At 37.6% G+C, this 27,009-nt stretch overlaps 1 protein-coding gene and 1 non-coding gene across 6 annotated transcripts in view; one reads left to right on the top strand and one right to left on the bottom strand.

Annotated features, from left to right (window-relative positions):
- NSL1 (NSL1 component of MIS12 kinetochore complex) overlaps positions 1–23,799 on the top strand; it is a 41,652-nt gene extending 17,853 nt beyond the window's left edge. The window contains exons 4-7 of one of the 5 annotated variants that reach the window (XM_081489789.1): positions 658–712; positions 19,736–19,803; positions 20,923–21,024; positions 22,301–23,799. In XM_081489789.1, coding sequence (XP_081345915.1) covers positions 658–712; positions 19,736–19,803; positions 20,923–20,982 — 183 coding nt within the window. In that variant the 3' untranslated portion in view covers positions 20,983–21,024; positions 22,301–23,799. Of the gene's footprint in view, positions 1–657; positions 713–19,735; positions 19,826–20,912; positions 21,025–22,300 lie in introns of all 5 variants that reach the window. The other 4 variants (XM_081489788.1, XM_081489786.1, XM_081489790.1 and 1 more) reach the window with 4 other exon arrangements.
- Positions 23,800–24,625: 826 nt separating this feature from the next.
- LOC145508029 (U6 spliceosomal RNA) lies at positions 24,626–24,732 on the bottom strand. The gene has a single exon (XR_014055298.1). It is a non-coding gene; the product is annotated as a U6 spliceosomal RNA (small nuclear RNA).
- Positions 24,733–27,009: the final 2,277 nt, after the last annotated feature.

Raw genomic sequence — 27,009 nt, 5'->3', positions numbered from 1 at the left:
AGAAAGTTTGCTGATGTAGGTGGGGTGTTGCTGTGGAAGTTTAAAAATTGATGCAAAAATGAATGGGGTGAGGATACTAAAGACAGCTTTAAAACAAAAAAACTTTTTGGCTCCTGCTGCTTTGGGCACGAGAAAGGACATTTTCCACTTCCTTTTTGCCTGAATTATGAATCCTGTTCTTAGAGTTCTGCTACTGCAGTCTCAGTATATCACAGGTAGGCATTAGTGTGCTGACACTTTTAAAAACAGATTTCTGTGTGAATATGAGTTCTGAGTTCTAACCACTTGTCTTAAAATGAACTTTTGAAAAACAGTCTGTTAATAGTTTGAAAACTACCTTATACTTTATATAAACACAAGATTCTATCACTGTGCCTTTAATTTGCTTTTATGCTTCTTTATGTTGCTGTATCTTAGTGTATGCAGTAGGTGGCAGTACTCTAAAAGGTATAATTCAGACTTAATTTGATCTGTTCTTTTCTCCTCCCTCCCCTACAGGATCTAATTTGGACATTTGTTTTGGGTTTTTGTTTTTGTTTTTTTTTTGGCAAAAGAATGGTACTACTGACTAATATTTGTTTATATTATCGAAAGAAAATGTTTCTGTAAGTCACCTAGTTGTTAATTTAAATCTGTTTTAATTTATTTTATGTTTAGAAGCAGTACCACCCTGTTGTACATCCATTGGACCTAAAATATGACCCTGATCCAGGTGAGCCAGTATTCATTTGTGGTAAAAATAAAGCATGCGCTTGTAATTTTTAGGAGTTCCTGATACTCTTAAAGATTTTAGCATCAGGGGTATCTTCCCTTTGATGCTCTAACTCACTCCCAGTCATAAGCGTTTAGGTCTTTTTCTCACTTAAGTTTATGAGAACTAGCTCTAAACCTACCAACTCAGAATTTCTAGGGTCAGGACCCAGTAATCTGGACTTCTGTTAAGCAGTCTTCTGACCTAGAGTATTACACCTTCTCCATCTCTACCTTCTCCTATAATACCCTCCCGTCTTTAATACTATTATATTATTCATTCTTTTCATTACAGCTAAAGTTGTACTATTAAAGTACTCATAGTGTCTTTTCTTAGTGAGACAGCCATCATTGGTTTTTCATCATTTACAGAATAAAATCCAGTGAAAACATAATATTGAACTTAAGAACAGATATGTACACTTGCTACGCCTTTGAATTCAATTCTGTTTTCCACTTAGGTGCATCCTGTAAAACACAAAGAAATAAAAAGAATATAAACTTTGTAAATCCAGCAACAGAACTAACATTGCTAAAAATGTGGATCATGCATATTTTTAAATGACTGTATTCTTACCTTTAAAAATTTGTAACAATTTTCCTAAGAGTCATTTTGCCTTTGGCACTCTAAAGTACCAATTTTGAAGTATTTGTAAACCAGTTAAGATCTTGATTTATTTGTATGGGATTTCTGTACTTAACAGCTTTGAATACCTCACCCTTGTTGAATTCTGATTTACTTTCTAACATGTCCCCTACCCTTCCAAAGTGTTCCAAGCCAATGGGATAAACTGAGAGGAGGAAGTAAATGTAGGCTGAAGTTGGTTAAAATCATAGAAGTCACTGTATTTGACAATAAACATTAATCGAGAAACCTGTATGCAGGTCAGGAAGCAACAGTTAGAACTGGACGTGGAACAACAGACTGGTTCCAAATAGGAAAGGGAGTATATTGTCAAGGCTGTATATTGTCACCCTGCTTATTTAACTTATATGCAGAGTACATCATGAGAAATACTGGGCTGGAAGAAGCACAAGCTGGAATCAATATTGCCAGGAGAAATATCAATAACCTCAGATATGTAGATGACACCACCCTTATGGCACAAAGTGAAGAAGAACTAAAGAGCCTCTTGATGAAAGTGAAAGAGGAGAGTGAAAAAGTTGGCTTAAAGCTCAACGTTCAGAAAACTAAGATCATGGCATCTGGTCCCATCACTTCATGGCAAATAGATGGGGAAACAGTGGAAACAGTGTCAGACTTTATTTTTTTGGGCTCCAAAATCACTGCTGATGGTGATTGCAGTCATGAAATTAAAAGAAGCTTACTCCTTGGAAGTAAGATTATGACCAACCTAGGTAGCATATTGAAAAGCAGAGACGTTACTTTGCCAACAAAGGTCCATCTAGTCAAGGCTATGGTTTTTCCAGTAGTCATGTATGGATGTGAGAGTTGGACGGTGAAGAAAGCTGAGTGCCGAAGAATTGATGCTTTTGAACTGTGGTGTTGGAGAAGACTCTTGAGAGTCCCTTGGACTGCAAGGAGATCCAACCAGTCCATCCTAAAGGAGATCAATCCTGGGTGTTCATTGGAAGGACTGATGTTGAAGCTGAAACTCCAATACTTTGGCCACCTCATGCGAAGAGTTGACTCATTGGAAAAGACCCTAATGCTGGGAATGATTGGGGGCAGGAGGAGAAGGGGATGACAGAGGATGAGATGGTTGGATGGCATCACTGACTCGATGGACATGGGTTTGGGTAAACTCCGGGAGTTGATGATGGACAGAGAGGCCTGGCGTGCTGCGATTCATGGGGTCGCAAAGAGTCGGACACGACTGAGTGACTGAACTGAACTGAACTGAGTAATACTTAATTGTCATCACTTCGGTTCGGTTCAGTTCAGTTGCTCAGCTGTGTCTGACTCTTTGCAACCCCATGGACTGCAGCACGCCAGGCTTCCCTGTCCATCACCAACTCACTCAAACTCATGTCCATCAAGTCGGTGATGCCATCCAACCATCTCATCCTCTGTCGTCCCCTTCTCCTGTCTTCAATCTTTCTCAGCATCAGGGTCTTTTCTAGTAAGTCAGTTTTTCTCATCAGGTGGCCAAAGTTTTGGAGCTTCAGCATCAATCTGTCCAGTGAATATTCAGGACTGATTTCCTTTAGAGTTGACTGGTTTGATCTCCTTGCAGTCCAAGGAATTCTCAAGTGTCTTCTCCAACACCACAGTTCAAAAGCATCAATTCTTTAGTGCTCAGCTTTCTTTATGGTCCAAATCTCACATGCATTCATAACTACTGGAAAAACCATAGCTTTGACTAGACGAACCTTTGTTGGTAAAGTGATACCTCTACTTTTTAATATATGTTCTAGGTTTGTCGTAGCTTTTCTTCCAAGAAGCAAGTGTCTTTTAATTTCATGGCTGTGATCACCATCTGCAGTGATTTTGGAGCCCAAGAAAATAAAGTCTGTCACTGTTTCCATTGTCTCCCCATCTTTTTGCTATGAAATGATGGGACTGGATGCCATGATCTTAGTTTTTTGAATGTTGAGTTTTAAGCCAGCTTTTTCACTCTCTTCTTTCTGACATATGTAGAGTATGATAAATCCGAGAGATTGCATACGCATGTGTACGACAATGATTTGGCATAGTTATGTTAGGAACTTTGGGGGATATGGAGATAAAGAGGACAGATTCTCCCCATGAAGAGCTTATGTCTGAGTAGAAATAAGAGATGAACATAAAGCAATATTCCTTTGTGTCCTCCAGCTGATTCCTTTCCCGGTTTTCCCCATCTGAGTAAATAACACCTTCACCTCTGTATTGCTTTAGTCAGAAGTCAGCCTTGAATCTTTCCTCTCCTGAATTCTTCATATATAGTCCATCAATAAGTCCTACAAATTATTCCTTTGAAATATAATCTCACATTCATCCACTTTGCTATTATTACCTCTAATCTAGTCACCATCACTCTAGCTAAGATTTCTAGACACGCTTCCCTGAAGGTCTTCTGTTTCACACTTGTTCTCTTCCAGTCCATTGCATATCCATCAGACAGAGTTGATATTTTTTAAAAACCCTTTGAAATATTTCAAACATATAGGAAATAAGGAGTATAACATAATGAACATCTTTGTACCTACCACTAATTTTTAGTCAGTTCAGTTCAGTCGCTCAGTCTTGTCCGACTCCTTGCAACCCCATGGACTGCAACACGCCAGGCCTCCCTGTCCATCACCAACTCCCGGAGTTTACCCAAACTCATATCCATCGAGTCGGTGATGCCATCCAACTATCTTATCCTCTGTCGTCCCCTTCTCCTCCAGCCTTCAACCTTTCCCAGCATCAGGGTCTTTTCCAATGAGTCAGTTCTTCACATCAGGTGGCCAAAGTATTGGAGTTTCAGCTTCAACATCAGTCCTTCCAATGAACACTCAGGACTGATCTCCTTTAGGATGAACTGGTTGGATCTCCTTGCAGTCCAAGGGACTCAAGAGTCTTCTCCAACACCACAGTTCAAAAACATCAATTCTTTGGAGCTCAGCTTTCTTTATAGTCCAACTCTCACATCCATACATGACCACTGGAGAAACCATAGCTTTGACTAGACGGACCTTTGTTGGCAAAGTAATGTCTCTGCTTTTAAATATGCTGTCTAGGTTAGCCATAAATTCCTTCCAAGGAGTAAGCGTCTTTTAATTTCATGGCTGCAGTCACCATCAGCAGTGATTTTGGAGCCCAAAAAAATAAAGTCTGCCATTGTTTCCACTGTTCCCCATCTATTTGCCTTGAAATGATGGGACCAGATGCCATGATCTTAGTTTTCTGAACGTTGAGCTTTAAGCCAACTTTTTCACTCTCCTCTTTCACTTTCATCAAGAGGCTCTTCAGTTCTTTTTCACTTTGTGCCATAAGGGTGGTGTCATCTGCATATCTGAGGTTGTTGATATTTTTCCCGGCAATCTTGATTCCAGCTTTTGCTTCCTCCAGCCCAGTGTTTCTCATGATGTACTCTGCATATAAGTTAAATAAGCAGGGTGACAGTATACAGCCTTGACGTACTCCTTTTTCTATTTGGAACCAGTCTGTTGTTTTATGTCCAGTTCCAACTGTTGTTTCCTGACCTGCATACAGATTTCTCAAGAAGCAGGTCAGGTGCTCTGGTATTCCCATCTCTTGAGGAATTTTCCACAGTGTATTGTGATCCACACAGTCAAAGACTTTGACATAGTCAGTAAAGCAGAAGTAGGTGTTTTTCTGGAACTCTCTTGCTTTTTTGATGATCCAGCGGATGTTGGCAATTTGATCTCTGGTTCCTCTACCTTTTCTAAATCCAGCTTGAACGTCTGGAAGTTCACGGTTCACGTATTGTTGAAACCTGGCTTGGAGAATTTACTTATTTTTAAGGGCTATTCTTATTCTGTCAAACTTGGGTCAGAGCTTCTTAGGAATTAAAAGGTATGGATACAGTTGAAATTTGTTTTTACCCTTTTATCATCCCATTCCACTCCCTCTTACTTCAGAAGTAAGTGCTATGCTCAAGTTGAGAGGATCCTTCCTATCCATGTTTTTATGCTTTTACTTTATAGATGTATAGCCATAAAACATAGTGTGGCATTTGTTTTAAAAATTTTACATAAGCTGTATCATACCAATCATCCTGCAACTTGTTTTCCCCCATCAGTATTGTGTACACATTATCTGCATTCGTTTAGTTTCTGTATTCCGAGCATGAATACTTCTCTGTAAGTCCATTCCTCTGCTGAGGGACACTGGGTTTCTTTTTCTTTTTTTGGCTGTTATGAACAGTTTTACAATGAATATTTTTACACCTGTGTCCTTGTAAACTGTGGCATATTTAATGCCAAAGATCTTCTGAAGTAGATTTCTGGAAGTAGAATTTCTGGGTCCAGAGAGCTTGTCTCTGTTCAGCTTTATTACATTTGAGCTTTACTACCCCTCCAAAGTAGTCATATCAGTTTATGGTTCAACCAGCAGTGTTTGAAAGTTCTTGCTTCTCTGCAGTTTGCCAAAAATTAATTGCCATCAGATTTTCTGTACTTTTTTTTTTTTTTTCACCAGTGTGATGGGCATGTAGAAGTTTTTAAAGTGAGACTCTTCATCCTTGAGTTACCTATTTATATTCTTTGCCTGTTCTTTGGTTGGGTTATTTGAACTTTCCTTATTCATTTCTGAGAGTCATATACACAGGCACATGAAGATACACACATGCACACACACATTATAGACATCAGTGTTATAAGCACTGTAAATATGTGCTCTCAGTTTTTGGCTTGTCTTATAACTATTTATAATGACCTTATATATACATAAGTTTTTTTAAAAAATAGAACTTTATGAGATATGCTGCTGCTGCTGCTAAGTTGCTTCAATTGTGTCCAACTCCCTGTGGCCCCATAGACGGCAGCCTACCAGGCTCCGCCGTCCCTGGGATTCTCCAGGCAAGAGTATTGGAGTGGGTTGTTATTGAGGTATAATTTACGTATAATAAAATTACGTCCGTTTTATGCGTATAGTTTGAGTTTTGGCAAATGTATACAACTCTGTAACCATGACCACAATTCAGATACAGAATTTTTCATCACTCATGAAGTTCCCTTATGCCCCTAGATTTTATGCTTTTTGTCTCTAACTCTGCTAGTGTGGTGAATTAACACTGACAGATTTTTCTGATGGTTATCTTTGCATTCAGAGGGAAAACCCCACTTACTCATTAGTATATTTTTTCTTTTATATACTTGAATTAAATTTACCTGTATTTTATTTATATTTGTATACTATGTTAAATTATAGTATATTTGCATCTATCAGTTCAGTTCAGTTCAGTCGCTCAGTCGTGTCCTACCCTTTGAGACCCCATGAATCGCAGCACACCAGGCCTCCCTGTCCATCACTAACTCCCGGGGTTTACCCAAACCCATGTCCATCGAGTCGGTGATGCCATACAGCCATCTCATCCTCTGTCGTCCCCTTCTCCTCCTGCCCCCAATCCTTCCCAGCATCAGGGTCTTTTCCAATGAGTCAACTTTTCGCATGAGGTGGCCAAAATATTGGAGTTTCAGCTTCAACATCAGTCCTTCCAATGAACACCCAGGTCTGATCTCCTATAGTCACACAAAAAAATAAATGTGTTTTAAAATGTTTCCAATTTTGTCACCAAGGTTATGCTGCCCTCATGAAACAGTTTCTAAATGTTAGAGGGTTTTTGGTCTTTGAAGAGTTGGTAAGATTCATGTATAAAACTGTCTGAGCCTAGTTATAAACTGGTTTAGTATATCTAATGGTTATCGATTTCTTCAGGTTTTTTTTTTTTCTTAAATCAATTTTGGTAATATTTGTTTGAAAAACAGTCTGTTTCATCCATGTGTTCAGTATATTGGCATGAAACTTTATGGTAGTTGCTTATAATTTTAAAAATTTCTGTTCCACATATGCTTATTTCTTAATGTTGTTTGTTTTTGCTTTCTATTTTTTCTTGATATCTTGCTCTAGATTTCTTTGTTTTTAATTGGTCTTTCCAGAGAGTCATCTTTTAGTTTTGCTGAGTTTCTCTATTGTTTTTCACTTTTCTGGTTCCTTGAGTTCTGATCTTATCTTTAGTGTGGTCTTCCTGCTTTCTTGAGTTTTATGTGTTATTTTTAACTTAGTGAGTTAAACACTTCATTAGTTTACTGCAGTCTTAATTTTTTAGTAAATAAGTCTACAGATGTATCTCTAAGTCCTGCGTTAGCCATATCCTCAAGACTCAACATGTAGAACTTTCATAGTTTAACTCCAAATATTTTTTCATTTCCAAATGTAGGAGTCTTACGTATTTTTCTCTTTTTTTGCCATCTGCCATGTTGATAGATTTTTCTTTATCTCTTATTTTCCTTTTTTTCTGGTTTGAAAGCTATCTGCTATGCTTCTTTTCCTTTAATGTTACCTGTTAAAATTTTAGCATACTATAGTTCTAAAATTATCTGACATAGTCAGGAGTTATACAGTATTTCAGGTTCCCTCCTAGGCAAGAAAAGGACTTTATTATACTCTACCCACTGAAGAAGCACATCCCTCCCTCAATTTTCCTTCTTATTTGTGTCTAGAACTTTATAGCACTCATCTGCTTTTTGTCTCTATAGATTTGACTATTCTAGACATTTCATATAAGTTAAATCATGTAATATGTCATCCTTTAAGAATGACTTCTTTGAATTAGCATAATGTTTCAAGGTCTGTGTTATAGCATGTGTCAGTATTTTGTTGCTAATGTAAATGGAATTAAAAAATAGTTTGTTTATTGCTACTGTATAGAAATAGGATTGATGTTTATATCTTGATCTTGTATCTTTCAACCTTGCTGATCTCATTTCTTAGTTCTAATAGTTTTTTAGTGGATTCTTTAGAGTTCTCTACATAAAAGATTATATCATGTGATCGACAAGTCAGATAGTTTTACTTCTTCCTTTCCAATCTGGAGGCCTGGTACTCATAGTTGATGATAAGTCTGCTCAGAGACTAATTGTCACTCTTTAATTGGTAATCTGTATTTTCTGTCCTGATTTTTCATAATTTTTTGTGTGTATTCTTAATGTTCTACAGTTTTAGCACAATATGTTTAGGTGTTTATTTTTTATTTACCTAACATGGTGCTTAGGGTGCACTTTTTTTTAACAATGAAAATAACTTTCTTGCTTTTTCTTGATTATATTAAAATGCATTGACATTCCAAAAGTGTTAAAAGCATAAGAAATGAGTTTAAATCACACAGAATCATGTACTCAAGATAACCACTATTAACATGTTTATAACCAGTGACTAGTATTATAATATATTGCTTATTGCTACCTCTTCAATCCACCTGCAAATCTTGCTGCCTTGACGTTGAACACATTTCAATTTCAATTACTTCCTATCAAATCCATCTCTACTGCTGTTGTCATTGTCTCCATATTCTCTTAGTGAACTCCTATAGTAGTCTGCTGGTCTCCTTCCATTTCCGTTTGCCACATGGCATCCAGGGGATTCTTTCTCAAGCACAATCAGGGTGCATCGGTCCCTGCTTCAAAGTCTCCAGTGGCTCCCCATCATACTTCCCTTGGTCTGCAGGTCCCCTCTGACCTGGTCCCTGGCTGCTCCTCAGATTTCATCTCTGACCCTAGTTTCTTAGCACTCTCACCTTTGTCTGCTGAGCTCCAGCCACACTAGCATTCTTGCTGTTTCACCCAAGATGTGCCAAACACGCACTGGCCCTGTGGTTTTCACACTTGTTGCTCCCTGGTTCCTTATCTAAAACTACCTGCCCGACCGCACTTCATTCAGCTCTGTTCAAGTATCACCTCATCAGAGAGGTCTTCGCTGACAGTCTGGGTCAGATCCCTTCCTGAGCCCCTTGGTCATACTCTGTCACCCTAACCTGCTTTATTTCCCCCACTACTTACAGACATTATGTAATTTCTGTTTGTTTTATTGTCTTCATCCCTTTTCCTCACTGTGTTATAAACTCCCTGTGAACAAGGACTTTGTTTTGTCCACTTCTGTATCCCTTAGCTTTAAGATCATTATCTGACATAGTACACTTAGGAAATATTTATGAAATAAGTGCATAATTATACATGTTCTTTTAAAATTTTATAAATAAGGATAGCGTTTAACTTTTATTTTTGGCCTCTTCCTCCTTTCCCATCCACTGCTCCTTCAGAGATACAGCACTAATCTGGTGTGAATCCATTTATCCATTTTTCTCTTTTCGTATTATCATATTGAAATACATACATACTAGACATTTGGGGAGCATAGTTTATTTTATAGAACAGTGATTTATGTATTCAGACTATCTATACCTTACTCTTATAAATATATGGGAGAATCCTCCAATTCAACTACCATAGATCTCACATTATATTTTAAACTGTGGTTGTATTTTAAATTGTGTTATGTTTTTATAATTAGTTTTTGTTTTGTGCTCTTAATAAATGTAAGCTTAATATAAACTTAAATAATCAATGGTGTATATATAGTAGAAAACGAAAATCCAACCTACTTGTCTTCCCCAGTCTATCTGATGTCACACACCTTCAAATAGACAATTACTATAACTGCTTGATATGTCTAATCTTAGATCTTTATCAATACATTTGTATGTGGGTGGATAGGCATATGGAGTTTTGAGTTGTTTATATATATACAATAAATACAATATGTTCTGTGATTTTTTTTTCATTCAACTATGTAACATATGGTTCATCTCTGTGCTTATTGGTAATTCTTTTATGCTTTTGTACACATACACACAATTTTATTTAAATAGAGTACCCACTTTTTGTTTTGGTTTTGAGTAGGGGGAATTTTTTAATTTGTTTTACTTGCTTCCTCTTCTCATCTGCTACTCACAACTCCGTGTATACTTTGTCTGAGGACTCCCATCTGCTAGAAAATCTTTAACTTAATCTTTCAACTTTGCTTCTTTATCATTTCTTCTATTTTTATACTATTCTTGTTTTATTTCATGATTTATTTTTCTTCTGTAATGTCTGTTATGATTTCCTTTAGCTATTGCATGCATGCTAAGTTGCTTCAGTTGTGTCCAACTTTTTGTGACACTCTGGACTGTAGCCCACCAGGCTCCTCTGTCCATGGGATACTCCAGGCAAGAATACTGGAGTGGGTTTTCATGCTCTCCTCCAGGGGATCTTCCTGACCTGGGGATCAGAACCATGTCTCTTAAGTTTCCTGCATTGGCAGGTGGGTTCTTTACCAGTAGCGCCTGGGAAGCCTTTCTTTAGCTATTGAAGGATCCTAAACCTTTAAAAATCATTTTCGTATTGCTCTATTTTTATTTTATCTGCAGCAAATTCCTCTCCTTGACTTTGGTTACATTGGCTGTCTTTCATGGTTGTAATTTCTTCATGTATTTAAGAATTTTGCTTAGCAAGTGTTTCTTGACTGAGTTTTTCATGTGCTTATTTTCTTACTGCCGCTTCCCCTCTTGCTGTCTAGTAGTTTTGTGGTTGCCTTCTGTCTGGCCCTTGAACAGTCCCAGGCAAGAACCACATCTTAAGTTGACACTGGGAGGGCCCCTGTTCCACTGTAATATTGACGATAGTGAATCTAGTCATTAAGTCAGCAGGCAGCTTATTATAGGCCCTGGCTTTGAGGAATTTTCTCCTTCCCATCAACTAGTGTAGCTTTAAGTATGCTGCAGCTCAGTTGCTCAGGTGGTTTTTTTTTCCCCTGCCTCCTTTCCAGGGTAGGAAAACTCTATTTGAGTCCTTGGTTTCATGTATGAGGCCAGCTCTCCCCATTTCCTGCCCATCTGGTGCATGTTGATACCTTTTTATCTTGTGGGGAGCAAATTCCTGGTTACTTACTGCCTACCTTCCATCTGCCCTCCAGTGGATCTGTAACTTTAGCCTGACTTAACAGCTTTTTCTCTTCTACTTTTTTCTGGTTCATAGAAATTTACTTTGTACATGCTTTGAATTTGTCTTTAAAATTTTTCTGTATCCATTGGTACTTTGGACAAAAGTGGGGAGTTTATGAACTTCCAAGACCAGCTTGACTAGAAATTTAGGATACTCTTAAAAACACAAATCAACTTTCATTCCTCTCTGCTTAAAACCCTAAAGTCTTCCAATTTTAAAGAATACATAATAGACTTCAACCTTCTTAGCGTTCCTTTATGTGACCTGGCCCTTTCAGATTCATTTCAAAAGCTTTCCTTATGTTCTAGCCCTCTATAGACCCCCTCTTTCAGCAAAGTGGTTCAGCTGTGTGTGTGTGTATATGTGTGTGTGTGTGTGTGTGTGTGTGTGTATTTGTTTTTTAGTTTCTTTCCTATTGTAGGTTTTTACAAGATATTGAGTTCCCTATGCTATTAATATGTAGTGAGTAGGTCCTTGTTGGTTATCCATTTTATATATAGTAGTGTGTATATTTTAATCTCAGACTCCTGATTTATCCTTCTTACCTTTTGGTAACCATAAATTTGTTTTCTATGGCTGTGAGTCTATTTCTCTTTTGTCAGTAAGTTCATTTGTACCATTTTTTAAGATTCCACATATAAGTAATATTGTATGATATTTGTCTTTCTCTGTCTAACTTCACTTAGTATGCTAATCTCTAGGTCCATCAGTGTTGCTGCAAATGGCATTTCATTCTTTGTTGTGGTTGAGAAGTATTCCATTGTGTGTATGTACCATATCTTCTTTGTTGATTCATTTGTCAATGAACACCTAGTTTGTTTCCATGTCTTGATTGGCTATTGTAAATAGTGCTGCTGTGAACATAGTGTTGGTTATGTGTCTTTTCAAATTACAGTTTTCTCCAGATAAATGCCCAGGAGTGGAATTGCTGAGAGATCTGTTTTTAGTTTTTTAAGGAATTGCTGTGAAAGTTGCTCAGTCGTGTCCAACTCTTTGCGACCCCATGAGCTATACAGTCCTTGGAATGCTCCAGGCCAGAATACTGGAGTGAGTAGCCTTTCCCTTCCCCAGGGGATCTTCCTGACCCAGGAATCAAACCAGAGTCTCCTGCATTGCAGGCGGATTCATTACAACCTGAGCCACAAGGGAAGCCCAAAAATACTGGAGTGGGTATCCTATCCCTTCTCCAGGGGATCTTCCCGACCCAGGAATCGAACCAGAATCTCCTGCATTGCAGGCGGATTCTTTACCAACTGAGCTATCAGGGAAGCCCCAAGGAATTGCCATACCATTCTCCATAGTGGCTGCACCAATTTACATTCCCATCAGTATTGTAGGAGGGTTCCCTTTTCTCCACCCCCTTTCCAGGGTTTGTCATGTATAGCCTTTTTGATGATGGCCATTCTGACTGGTATGAGGTAATACTTCATTGTAGTTTTGATTTTCACTTCTTGAATAATTAGCAGTGTTGAGCATCTTTTCATGTGCCTGGTGGCCTTCTGTATGTCTTCTTTGGAGGGATATCTATTTAGGTATTCTGTCCATTTTTTGATTTTTTTTTTATTTTATTGAGCTATATGAGCTGATGGTATATTTTGGAAATTAATCCTGTCAGTCATATAGTTTGCAAGTATTTTTTCCTCAGATTGTCTTTTTGTTTTGCTGATGGTCTCCTTTGCTGTACAAAAGCTTTTAAGTTTAATTATGTCCCATTTGTTTATTTTTGTTTTTGTTTCCATCACTCTAGGAGACAAATCCAAAAAAAATACTACTGTGGTTTATGTCAGAGTGTTCTGCCTGTTTTTCTCTGGGAGTTTCATAGTATCCAGTCTTACATGTAGATTTTTAACCCATTTTAACAAAGTTTGCTTTTGTATATGGTGTTAGAGAATGTTCTGATTTCATTCTTTTACCTGTAGCTGTCCAGTTTTCCCAGCACTACTTGTTGAAGAGACTATCTTTTATTCAGTGTATATTTTTGCCTTCTTTGTCATAGATAAAATGATCATAAGGGTATGAGTTTACTTCCTCCAGTACTTCTAAGGTTGACATCGTCTCAGTTTTTCTTATTTAAATGCTACCTCCGCAGAGAGGTCTTCCCTACCCACCCTGGTAAAAGTGATCTTTCCCCACTTCTCTCATAATACTTGTTTATTTCCATGATACCATTTGTTACGACATGTGCTTGTTTGTTTCTTTATGGTTTCTCACAAAACTGAAAGCTTCATGAGCTTTTTACTTCGGATTTTTGTTTGCATTATATGAAGCCAGCATATAGCATCATGCTCAATAGATACTTACCTCATGACTATTATTCACCCATGCATTCGGCATATTTATTGAGTGTCTACTATATGCCAGAACTATTCTCACTGTGGAGGATGTAATGGTGAACGACACAGACAGGGTTCTTGCTCTGTGGAGCTTATGTTCTAGTGGGAGAAGGAAAGTATCAACAAATAGAAAAATAAATAACATCAGTGCTAGGGTGATGTGTTTAGGTGATGGGAAACACTTTTCTGAGGAAGTAGCAAGAAGGAATTTATCTTGTGACAATCAAGAGGAAGAACTTCTCAGTTAGAAGAGCTAGAACAAGGTTCCTAAGAATGAGCTTGAATATTCATAGAACAAGAGACTACTGAGGCTGTAGTGGAAGGAATAGAGGGACAGAGCATTATAGGAGAAGGTTAGAGTCTTGACTGAGACCAGATAACACAAGCTAGGAGTTTGAAAATTTGTGGTACCTTAAGACAGATGCAGTTCTTGAGTACTGAAGAGGCTGGTGAGGTGCAGGTGGGAGTGGATGCCGAGGATCCTAGCATGTGTGTTAAACAGATGGGTTTAAATTGTGGCAAAGTGTTATCATCCAGAAAGTCATAAATCACTGCTTAGTTTTTGGTTTCCTTTTCACCAGGGATGCTGATTTTTAACTCATGGTTCTTATTCATGCATTTAGTTACCCTTTTTAGAAACTAGTACAAGCCAAACATCCTATGTTATACATGCTTGCTCGTACATGTTCATAAAATACAGTGGAAATGGAAAGGAAACACTCAGTTAATGCTTTTTTTTTCTTGCTGAATTTATGAATTTGTGCAGGCTTTTGGAATTTCATGTTTCCTAGTTTAGTCGGTGCAATGACCTAAAAGCAAACAAGGTTGATTACTCAATCTTTCATTTCCACTTTTTCATTTCCCTGTGTTTTAGAAAGCAAGTGACTAGGGAAGGCAGTGTACTCAAGGGTGCCTAACTTCCACATTTTTAACAGCAAACTTTTATATATATATATCTTTGCAGCAGTCTTCTAATTAACTCCCTACCAATAGGATGAGTTTTCACTTGTCATTTATAGCCTTTTGTGATCCTACTAGTGAAACTAATCATTCCTTCCATATCATCAACTTTTTTAAAAAGTTATTTGAAATTAGTCGACGAGACTCCCTTTTTATTATTTCCTGTCCTTCACTAAACATGTAGTGATGACAAGGATCTATTTTAAGTTTCTCTGTAGTAGACTTTATGATAGTTCTTTTGCTGACCCTACAGGCAAAGGACTTAGAGTTCCTCTTTTTTCCTAATAATGACGGCTTGCTTAAGCCATTGTTAGAATATTTACAGGTAGTCACCCACTTACAAATGGTTATGTTTCAGACATTTATACTTAATCTGAGCTTTGAAATTTGAACTGTATTTCCCGCCTGAAAAAATTTCCAAATGGTATTATAAATAAATAACTTTCTAGGCTACCCTTTAAAGACCTATGTAAACATGTGTGTGCTTGGTCACTCAGTTGTGTCCGACTCTATGGACTGTAGCCCGCCAGGGCCCTCTGTCCATGGGATTTTCCAGGTAAGAATACTGGAGTGGGTTGCCATGCCCTCTTCCGGGGAATCTTCCCAACCCAGGGATTGAACCCGTGTCTCCTGCATTGCAGAATTCTTTACCGCTAAGCTACCTGAGAAGCCCCATGTAACATATAGTGTAGCTGAAATACTACATTTATGATGAAAAATGTTAGGAGAATCACACTTCAGATGCACGTTAGTTCTACTGCGTGACATTTAAATAGAATTTGGAGGTAATCATTTGGGCTCAGTGATACCTTTGTTTGAGGTGAGACGATGAATAATGATGCCATGAAGTTGTTCCCATTAAGGTGATGGAGAGAGCCGTTGGGAATGCTTCTGCAGGAAGCCCATCCATCTCCTGCATGGCAGGGACCAGCCATCTGGATGTGAGACATTCCTAAGTCAGATGTTTGTTTATCAGGAGTACCTGCATGCTCTTACTACTTATAGCAAGTGAAACATTCATTTAAAGTAATCTTAAGTGAGGAATTGAAAAGTTTGTGTATTTTGAATTCCTGAGCAGAGATGTTAGTGTTGGTGAATGCTTTTCTGGTACATTTACAGACGACGTATTTCATTTTTAGTGACCATATTTGTGTGTTTATTCCCCCCCCCCCCATTTTGGGTTCTTTTAAATCTTTGTGTGTTTGGTTTTATTCCTAAAATTATTGATGCTCCTTAGTTTTCAAAGAAAGGAATTTAATTTACTTAAATAAAAATAAAACAAAACAGTACTTAAATGTTAATAGTTGAAACAAACTTAACTCTAGACTTTTAAAAATTCTTTGCTAGGCATAATTTACTTTTATTTTAAAAGATTTTTATTGTAGCAAAATATTTGACTGTTAACTTATATTCATATGAGTATACTATAATTCCTGGCAAAGTGGTATTTTGGAAAGTTACATATAGAATATAGAAGAGTGTGTGCTGTGAGTTTCTAACTCTATTTAGTGTTTATTCAGTTATTCGTTTAGTTCAGATACATTTCTCAGCTCTCACAGCTTCTTTTTTCCCATCTAAAAAAAGAGGCTGATGAAACCTGCTTCCATCACAGAGTTGCTAAACTTAATACATAAGATTGATTGGCATTGTATGACAGCCCATAATACTACAGAAATGCACTATCAGAAGATCACGTGTAGGGAAAACTTTCATTCCTTTTTGTTTCTTTTACCTGAACTCTCCTTTTCATAGCCAAGTTTCTCAAAAGAATAATCTGCACTCATCAGCTTCACTTTTAATCTTTTATTTTTGTAAAGAATCATCAGTAGTATTAAGCATTGATATTGTTATGACTATGTAAATGTTCTTCAATATGAGTCAGGTAATCATACTATGAGTATATTTTCTTTCTTGAACATCTTTCTACCCCCCACTTTGGAATGCTTTATTTTTCTGTTTGCTTTGTTTGCTGATGTGTCTTTCACTAATTCTTTCCCAAACACTTCAATAGAACTGTAAAATTCCTCTCAATATAGTAAACACTTCCATCAAATCCACTTTTAAAACCCTTTCCTTCTTTCTTGGAGGGATTCCTCTGGGAGGCTTTTGTCTTCCTGTTCTAATTTGGACTGTTGGCTCTTTAGGCCCGCTGAAGAGCTTTCATTCCGTCTGTTTCTTTCCTCACCATCCTGGGAGTTTCCTTTACTTCTTTTATGTTTTGGATCATGTTTCCTGGTTCCTGTGTTTTCTTCCTTCCTGATTTATTCTCTTGTTTTGGTATAGACATCCTCTACCACCTACCTCCTATTTCCACTCACCCTCAGCCACCCAGTACGAAATCTTCTTAGTCTAGACAGCTCTTAGAACATCTATGAAGTTTTTACTCTCCTTTCAATTCCCGTGTTGGATTGACCTCACCTTTGTGCCTCCATGGCAAACTTTCTCATAGCCTTCATCCATCATACTTTTCAAGCACCTACTCTACAAGTCAGGCACTGTGTTCAGCAGGAGGGAGTCCAAGATTAAGAGAATAAGTTCTTGTTCCCAAGGAAATTCTGAAAAATAGGAGCACCATGGTTCTCACTGGGGGGCCGTACTGCCCCCTAGCGGTCCTTTGAGAAATAGGGGGAAATTTTTAGTTGGAGCACTAATGGGAGGCATAGCTGGCATTTTATAGTCAGGGGCCAAGAATACTAAACGCAGTGTAAGTCCAGCACAACTTTAGAATGTTCCACCAAACATTCATGTGTGAAGATCTGTTCGTAGTTATCCAAGCCTGGGACCTGACTTCATTTTACATGCAAACCCAAACTACTTGGCACTTTTTACATTGTTATTGCTTGTGCAACAGATGGAAAACAGCTATTGTCCATTGGTGTGGGTTTATAGAAGAAGATTTTTGTTAAGTTACATGTGTTACTTCGTGCTGAGTGACTGAACTGAAGACAACTTTCTAGAGTAATGTTGAAAAAGATTTTGTTCATTATTATGTGTATGTTTGTATAAAGTTATAATATACAGTACATAGCTTGATGAATTTGTACACATACATACATATTAAAGCATGTAACTGCCACTTGGATCTAGATATTGTCTGCAGAGTTGGGAAACAGAGGATAAACCTATTTTTATGTTTTTTAATATATATATATTTAATTTATTCATTTTTTAATTGAAGGATAATTGCTTTACAGAATTTTGTTGTTTTCTGTCAAACCTCAACCTGAATCAGCCATAGGTGTACATATATCCCCTCCCTCTTGAACCTCCCTCCCATCTCCCTCCCCATCCCATCCCTCTAGGTTGATGCAGAGCCCCTGTTTGAGTTTCCTGAGACATACAGCAAATTCCCACTGACTGTCTATTTTACATGGGGTAATGTAAGTTTCCATGTTACTTTCTCCATACCTCTCACCCTCTCGTCCCGTCTCCCCATGTACATAAGTCTATTCTCTGTTTCTCTACTGCTGCCCTGCAAATAAATTCTTCAGTAGTATCATTTGTCTAGATTCCATATATGTACATTAATATATGATATTTATCTTTCTCTTTCTGACTTACTTCACGCTGTATAATAGGCTCTAGGTTCATCCACCTCATTAGAATTGATTCAAATGTGTTCCTTTTTATGGCTGAGTAATATTCCATTGTGTATATGTACCACAACTTCTTTAACATAGGATAAAGCTATTTTTAAATAGTATAATACATTTTCAAATAATATGCCCATTATGTTTTCATATGTACAATAAATAAAGTCACAGTGTCCAAAAATCTGGAAACATCAGGAAAACAGCCTATTTATTTCATTTTTTACATTTTAACAGTTAGATCCATTGCTTTAAATTTTACTTGAAAAGGTAACTTGAAGTTGAAGAAAATATTGACTATATTATTTGCAAATGTAGCTAACACATATTTATCCTGCTTCCCAACTTTACAGACACTCTGTACCCGAAAAAGTTTGCTTACATTCCTTACTGGTCAGTATCCTGCTGCTCTCAGAGGTAGCCCCAGTTCTGACTTAATCATCATATTTTTTCAAATATTCTTTCTATCTCTGTTAAATTACATATGCAGGAAAGGTAAATTGAACTAAAGTCTTTGCAACCAGAGTTGCATTTTAGCAGTCTGATTATGAAATGTTTTAGATCCATTTACAACTTTGATACTCCCTTTTTTCAAAAGATGAATTACTTAGAAATTTCCAACAACATTTTTACTTGCAAAGGATTTTGGTACAGTGTGTAGAATAAAGCTAATGGGAAATATGTAATGGAAGATTTGTCTTTTTAATAGAACCAAATGTTACTGAATTAACAGAAGCACACAAAATGTAGGAATCTCATTTTTATTAATAAAAATTATTTTTAAATACTTCCTATTATTACTACACTGTATATTAAAAACTTTTTGTACAGTGATAAATTATGTGACTATTAAATTTTTAATTCGATTGCTTGTCTTTATTCTTACTCTGAATCTGTCCACAAAGGTCAACCACTTATGTTGAGTCACAGAGTCATGTCTGAGTCTTTGCAACCCCATGGACTGTAGCTCGCCAGGCTCCTCTGTCCATGGGATTCTCTAGGCAAGAATACTGGAGTTGGTTGCCATTGTCTCCTCCAGGGGATCTTCCTGACCCAGGGATCGAACCCACGTCTCTTCCATCTCTTGCATTGGCAGGTGGATTCTTGACCACTGTGCCACCTGGGAAATGCCATCTTCTCTATAGTTCTCATATTTCTGTTCTCGTCTTAATCCATTCTTTATTCCCCATCACCTTTTAACAGTATGACTGTATGATCTCTGAATTCTTTTTAAGTGGATGTGATTACTGAATGTAATTTGACTTGTGGTGGAATTTCAAAGTAGGAGATAATGTTTTCTATTGGCTTTAATCCCTATACTTTCCAATGTTTTAATGTAGGGAATTATTTTGACATAACACTTTTAATAAGGCCATCTCATCTGTAGATATATTGTGCTTCCTAATTTTCACCATTTCAACATCCTGTACTTTGTACTGGTATATTATCCACACTCTTTTAAGATTATTTCCTCCCCCCTTGTCATATTCAAATAAATAGAGTATGTTATTTCACTGATCTTCTGTTTTCTATATAGAATAACTTCTGATTTTCTTGTTAAGTAAAGGTGAAGAGTCCTCACAGTTTATTGTCCAGGTAGCACCTGCATGTCTTTTATGACTTGGTATTAGGTTAAAAAGCCTAAAATACTATTTGGTGGTTTCTTTGCAGCCCCTCGGATGGAAAACTTGAGGTGCAGAGGAGAAACAGTAGCTAAGGAGATCAGTGAAGCCATGAAGGTAACTACCTACTAAATTATAAGTGAAGAACATGTGTAGCTAGGTATTTGCCTTTAGCATTCATATGTGCCTTAGTCTGTTGTAATAGGAATTCTCAGTAGTCTTTTAAATAGATCTTTAATGAAGTTATTAAATGACTGTAACATTCAGAATAATTACCATTTTTTAGGTACCTACTGTGTGCCAGTGTTATACCTGGCTTCTTTAAAGGTTGGGCTTCCCTGGTGACCCAGACAGTAAAGAATCTGCCTGCGATGCAGGAGAACTGGGTTCGATCCCTGCATAGGGAAGATCCCCTGGAGAAGGGAATGGCTAGCCACTGCAGTATTTTTGCCTGGAGAATTCCATGGACGGAGGAGCCTGGCAGGCTACAGTCCATGGGGTTGCAAAGAGTCAGACACGACTGAGCAACTAACACTTGAACTTAACTTTCTTTAAAGGTTGGTTATATTTTTTGAGTTCTGAGAGTTAGAAATCCATCGAACAATTTTGGATAATAATACTAACATTTAGTCAGCATTTAGTATGGATTAGGCCCCGTCTAACTATTTTGCATATATTGTATTACCTCATTTAATCCTTACTCTATCCCTCTGAGAGAAGTACTGCTACTTCCTTGTTTTACAGATCAGGAAATTAGAGGGGCTAAGTAGATTGCCCAAACAGATAATTGTGCCAGGATTTAAACCCTGAATGATTAGCTCCAGAACAGGCACTCTTAACCACTGTATTATACTGTATTGATGCAAATAATCAGTAAATAATATATAATAAGAATAGCAGAAGAGGTTTATTAGAGTCAAACTGAGGGTTATAGCCCAGGAAAGAGCTTTTTAGTAGCTTTGATGGGGTAGGGGTAAGGGAGGACCCAGTATATATGAATTTTTTGGCTGGGAAAAAAATGTTGTCAAGATTGCAACTCGGTAAAAGAGTACTGCTAAGCACAAAGAACAGATATCCCAAGTTAATGATTTTAGTGTTTTTTTCCGTGTATGGGAAGATGCAAGAATCTGGGGTCATTGAGATCTGTCCTTAAATGTGCATCTTAACTGTCTGGGAGCCTGTGTATCCAAAGCACAGAATGCTTCACTTGGCTTTCCCATCCCGAGTTCCCCTCAGGTCTCCTTGCCTTGGGTGACTGCAGTGGGTCGTGCCTTAGCCCTTTGTGTAACTGGATGATGAGCACATTCTTTTCTTTAATGGTGAAAGCAGAAGTACAAGGTATGTTTGACAGGCCATAGACAGGCTGTTTGAGTTAGCATACAGTTCAAACTAAATCATATATAAACCAGAGTGACTTCCTCATACCTCAATATGTGAAAATTTCTTCCATCAACTGCATATCCAACTTGGAGTTTTAATATTATTATAATAAAATGTCTATATTCTTGACATGTATTTTGCCCAAACAAAAAACATTTGGATTTCTAGTACATGAAAATTATTTTTAAACTGCTTCAGAATCTCCTCTGTTTTGATTACTTTCTATAACCTTCTTTTGTGATGTGTATTGATCCCATGATTTTCTGATACTCACATTTCTCTCACAGCATGTTCTGAATCAGACGTTGGCGAACCATGGTGGGCCAGGCTAAAACCCAGCCTGCCACCTGTTTTTGTAAATAAAATTGTTTTGGAACTGAGCCATGTACTTTCATTTACTTATTGTATATGGCCTCTTTGGGGCTTCCCAGGTGGCATGGTGGTAAAAAATCTGCCTGCCAGTGCAGGAGACACGGGTTCAATCCCTGGGTCTGGAAGATCCCTAGAGTAGGAAATGGCAACTCATTCCAGTATTCTTGCCTGGAAAATTCCATGGACAGAGGAGCCTGGTGGGCTTTAGTCCAAGGGGTTGCAAAGAGTGGGATGTGACTGAGCATGCATGCATGCATGGCCTCTTAACACTAGAACGGGAGAGTTGAATAATTGTGACAAATGTAAAGGCCCTCACAGCCTAAAATGTTTATTCTATGGGCCTTTATAGGAAAAATGCACTGATCCCTCCTTTAAGATTTCTAAAATACGTACTATCCTAAAATACAGAATTCCAGACATTAGATTTTTTAACTTTGAAATTCTGTTACCTCCTCTGTGTGTGTGTGTGTATTTTAATCTTTTCACCTTGCTGTGAGGCATGTTGGATCTTAGTTGCCCTACTAAGGATCGAACCTGCGCCTCCTGCATTGGAAGGACAAAGTCTTAACCACTGAACTGCCAGGGAAGTCCCTGTTAACCTCCTGTTTTACTAGTTTTATTTTACTACCAGGCATTATAAAGTAGGAATAGAATATATCTTTTTAGCTTTAGCTTTTGGTTAAAATTCCTCAGCTAAAATTGGTATTTTAAAGTAATGTCAATTATCTATGACCTAAAAAATAAGGTTTTAGAAAAAGGCTTGACCTGAACAGTTTAAATACTTGAGTATTGTACTTATCTCTGTGTGTTTGTATTTCAGCCTGAGATTAATGTTAAGTATTACTGTTGTTTGTTTTTTAAGTCCTTACCTGCATTAATTGAACAAGGAGATGGATTTTCCCAAGTTTTAAAGATGCAACCTATTATCCAGCTCCAGAGAGTCCACCAGGAAGTCTTTTCCGGTTGCTGTAGGAAACCAGATGTTAAACCTGAGAGTCTTATAGCACAAATAGAAACCACACCAGCAGAGACTTCTACTAGGAAAACTACTGACTTGGTACTGAGAAGAAAGCAAACTAAAGACTGCCCCCAGAGAAAATGGTATCCATTGCGGCCAAAGAGAATTAATCTTGATACATAAGCCCTTTTTGTTCATCTTAGGAGGTGAAATTAGGCACTGTCAACATTTAGATTACAGCCTAATGCCTGGACAGGACTTTGTTGAAAGCAGCAGATAACTAGTGATTCCTTAATACAAATATAGTAGCGCTGTGCTGGGGTGTGATGTAATATTTTCATCCGTAGTCCATGAAAAGCATATTGTTTGAATATTGGCACAAAGCCTGTCAACAGTCATTAAGAGTGCAAACTTTTACTGTCCCTTAAATACCATGAACACTTGGCTGCCTTACAGCTTTTGTGGAATTTCAGAAGTAACATATTCCACTGGATTTCCCAGATATACGTCTTTGTTTAAAAAAGAGCTGTAACATTTATCTTTATTTAAGGGCTGAAAGTCATCATCATTTCTGCACAGTAGCAGATACAGTTGTTTTCTTGGGTACCTCCCCCAATGCAGTTTGATTTAGCAAATTAACATGCAGATGACAAGACTGGCTTTGACTTTGTTACTCTAAGTTCCACTAATTTGAATTTGTGGGATTAATTTTAGAATTTTTTTGGTTTTGTTTTGTAAGACAAAGAAGATGATTATTTGTGTAAGAATTTCTCTTAGAAATAAAACTTGCCATGTAGCTGGTGTTTCTTACCCACACTTTTGTTTTCCATAGATTAACTTTTAGGCATAAGTTGACTTGGAACTAATAATTTCTTTTCAGGACTTCTCATTATTTTTTGTAGATGAATCCAGTTCAAAAATATATATCAGATTAATACATTAAACAAACTGTCACAGTGGAAGAAATACAGATGCAGTCATATTGAACTCTTTTACATTTGAGTATGTTTACATATCAAGTATATAATCATTGGTAGAAAGAAGTCTGAGAAAGCAGTATTGCCTATACTTCTAAACATTTAAGTAGAGTTTCTCTAGCTCTTATTGTTCCTCTTATTCACATTAATACAATGTAGGCAGGGCTGTCTAATTTGCCAGCTGTTTTCTTACAAACGATTATATACCTTCATTCCTTTACAGAGGAATTTACTAATCATGAGGCTGGAAAATAATGTACTTCTCTTGTTCATTATGTCTTAATAATCATGAATGAGAAAGTCTGTCTCAGTGAAGAAAATTTACAAAGCTACTTTATTGCATTCTGAATTTGAGTGTTACAACTTGAGATCTGTATATTTGTATGCAATAGTGTGTTTTTATTAAAATAATATACAAAGACTGCAGCCTTGATCCTGTGTATTTTTAAGACTTGTCTCAGGCCTTCTGGAGCTCAGCTTTAGTTGGATGGTAGGTCAACACCTTGCACATAACTAAATTTCACTGTAAAACTGTTTGGAGTCTACAGAATATTACTATACTAATGTCATGCTTTTTCATAATATCAGTACAAAAGTCTGTATGAATAGTTTCACTCAAAAGCATGCAAACAAAAGCGTTATTGTTAATTCTCCTAGATTAGGTAACTGAATTGTGTTTCTGTAAGAAAATGTCTCTTTTTTAAGAGATTCATATTGAGATACATAGAGTTTAATAACTTGATGTCTTAGATTTGCTTGCAATATGTTAGCCAAGAAAAAAGGAGAGGAATAGATGAAGTGAGTATGGCAAAAATCTTGATAATGTTGGATCTGTGTGAAGCTGTAATCTTTCTACTCCTGGGTCTGGAAATTTTTATAATTAAAAAGTTTGTTCTTTTTAAAGCCCTCAGACAAACAGCTGAAACTTGAAATCTTTTAGAGAGCTAGAAGTATTACTCCACAGTTATAGCAGAGTTCCAAATGAAATACCATTAGGAAAGAAAATATATTAGCATTATTAACTAAGGTAAACATGGCTGATATCAGTAATTTATTATTGATAAGTATTTTTAAGAAGAGAAATTGAGGGACTTCCCTGGTGGTCCAGTGGCTAAGACTCAAGTACTCCCAGTGTAGGGGGCCCAGGTTTGATCCCTGGTCATGGAGCTAGATCACATATGCCGCAACTAAAAAGATCCAGCATGCTGCAACTAAGGCCTGGTACAGCCAAATAAATATATATATATATTTTTTTAATATGGAACGCTTCACGAATTTGCGTGTCATCCTTGCGCAGGGGCCATGCTAATCTTCTCTGTATCGTTCCAATTTTAGTATATGTGCTGCCGAAGCGAGCACCAAATAAATATTTTTTAAAAAAAGAAGAGAAATTGAATTTCTGCATAGACTGAGAATTAGCTAGCTAAGGTGGATGAAAAGTCAAAAAGTCTGTAGTTGCAAGGGATATTGAAGGAAAAAATAGAAAATCAAATAGTGACATACCTATGGAAAAAGAAGGCCAGATTGGATGGAGTCTTAAAATTTCCTTTCAACAGAAACCCAAGTCAAGACAAACAAGCAAAACACAGGAAGGTCAAATCCAGTTTCAAGGGAGAGAGAACATTTAAAGCAACTGGTTCCTGAAAACACTGAAGGAATATCAACATCAGGCATTAGAAACTGTATTAGTCAGCTTGAGTTGCTGTAACAGAATACCACAGACTGGGTGAGTTAAACAACAGAAATTTAATTTCTCACAGTTCTGGAGATTTGAAGCCCATGATCAAGGCAAATTCCGTTTCTGTTCCTTCATGCATACATTGGTAGTTTGGGGAGGTATTGGTGTCTTTTCTTTTAAGAACATTAATCCTGTTAGAAAGCTACACCTATGACCTCATTTAACCTTAATTACTTCCTTAGAGGTCCTGTTTCCAAATACACTTGGGGCAGGATTATGGGCTTCCCTGGTGGCTCAGACAGTAAAGAAGCCACCTGCAATGCAGGTGATCTGGGTTCGATCCCTGGATTGGGAAGATCCCCTGGAGAAGGGAATGGCTGCCCACCCCAGTATTCTGGCCTGGAGAGTTCGTCCATGGGGTCGCGAAGAATTGGACATGACTGAGCAATTTTCACTTTAGAGCTTCAACATATGGATTTTGAGGGGAAGCAAATGTTTGGTCCATAACACTAGACAACAGAAATCTTTTCCTAGACCTCTTTCCTTGGGCCTTCATGGCTTGGGCTGCATAGAGAACAAAGTCAATGAAATCAGACTTTTACTTTGCTTCAGAATGCAGTTATCTGTAAAACCGAGCTTGTCTGACTTCTATTGAAGGCCTTCGTTTTCCCCTATATACCTTCATTCATTCATTTATTAATCCACTCAGCAGACACTTGGTAGTCACTACTTAGTTCAAAAGTCAGGTTCAGAGCATAGTCTCTGAGCCAGATCGCCTGGATTCAGATTTCTGCTCTACTGTTATTAAATAGAATTGAGCAGGATACTTAACCTCTCTCTACCACAGTGTTCTCATATATAACATGGGGGTGACGATAATACCAACCTTACAGTGTTATGAGAAGTGAGTTCAGAATATAAAGTCTTTAGTACTTGGCACATAGTATACATAGTGAGCATTGTATAAGCATTATTATTACTTGGTTTGTCAAAGGAAGTGAAAACACTCATAGGATAAAACTTCAGGAGTCTCACATTCTAGTGAGGAGAACAGTGATCATGCAATGCAGCAAATGCTACATAAGATGTATGTGGGGGAACTTTGGTGAGAAGCCATGGAAGTCTTTGTGGAGGAGGCAACATCTGAGCAGTCCTGACTATTTCAGGGAAATAATCAGGGAGGAAGGTTCCCGGCAGTGTGAGAGAATTCAACAGGGCAGGTGGTTGTGAGGGAGCACTGTGTACTAGAGGACCCCCAGGTAAGTCTCTCTATGTGGGTCTTGTCTAAAGAGGCTTGCCACAGGTGAACCTGAAGGAAGAAGCAGGAGCAACTCTTAAGAATTTTGTACTTCTTAGAATTGGTGGTGAGGCGCTATTAACGTCAACACAGGAGGGGCAAGGAGGTGGAAAATCCATTGAATCCATTGTTCCCCTTCTGTGGCATTTACCCCAAAATAGCAAGAACAAGAAAGAGAAACACACTCATCTTTTGAGGAAACCAGGAGGTAGATTGTCCCAAATCCTAGCATATGAAGAAGGAAAGTGTATGGAGGAAAGAGAAATGAATTAACACATCAGAGGGATATCAAACCTAAGTGTCTGCAGAGTGATACATTGATAACAGAAACCCAATCCCCCCCCCCACCCTCAGAATCACTTGACAATTGAATGGAGACTGAGGTGAGATGGAGGAGCCTGAAAATGAGGTGGTGACTTATCCCCTTCACTCACTTTTGGTAATTATGCCAAAGGAGTTTTCTGAAAAACTGAAATAAAGACCTGGAGAGAAGAGTAAAACTCAGAACAAAAAATGGGCAAAGTGACGTTCCGTAATGGAGTGGTAAGACTTGAAGTTCCAGGATACTGGCAGCCTGGTTCACACATCTTAGCTGGGCCCTCGTTAGAGAAACTGAAAACCCCCAGAGAAAAGAGCTACAGTCGATACTTGGAGGTCCCAA

This window comes from Giraffa tippelskirchi, chromosome 5 (assembly GCF_054371585.1).
Source record: "Giraffa tippelskirchi isolate mGirTip1 chromosome 5, T2T-mGirTip1v1.2.pri, whole genome shotgun sequence".
In the NCBI taxonomy this organism is placed as follows: domain Eukaryota; kingdom Metazoa; phylum Chordata; class Mammalia; order Artiodactyla; family Giraffidae; genus Giraffa; species Giraffa tippelskirchi.
The sequence above is the reverse complement of the archived record's forward strand: the minus strand, read 5'-3'. Positions and strand labels throughout refer to the sequence as shown.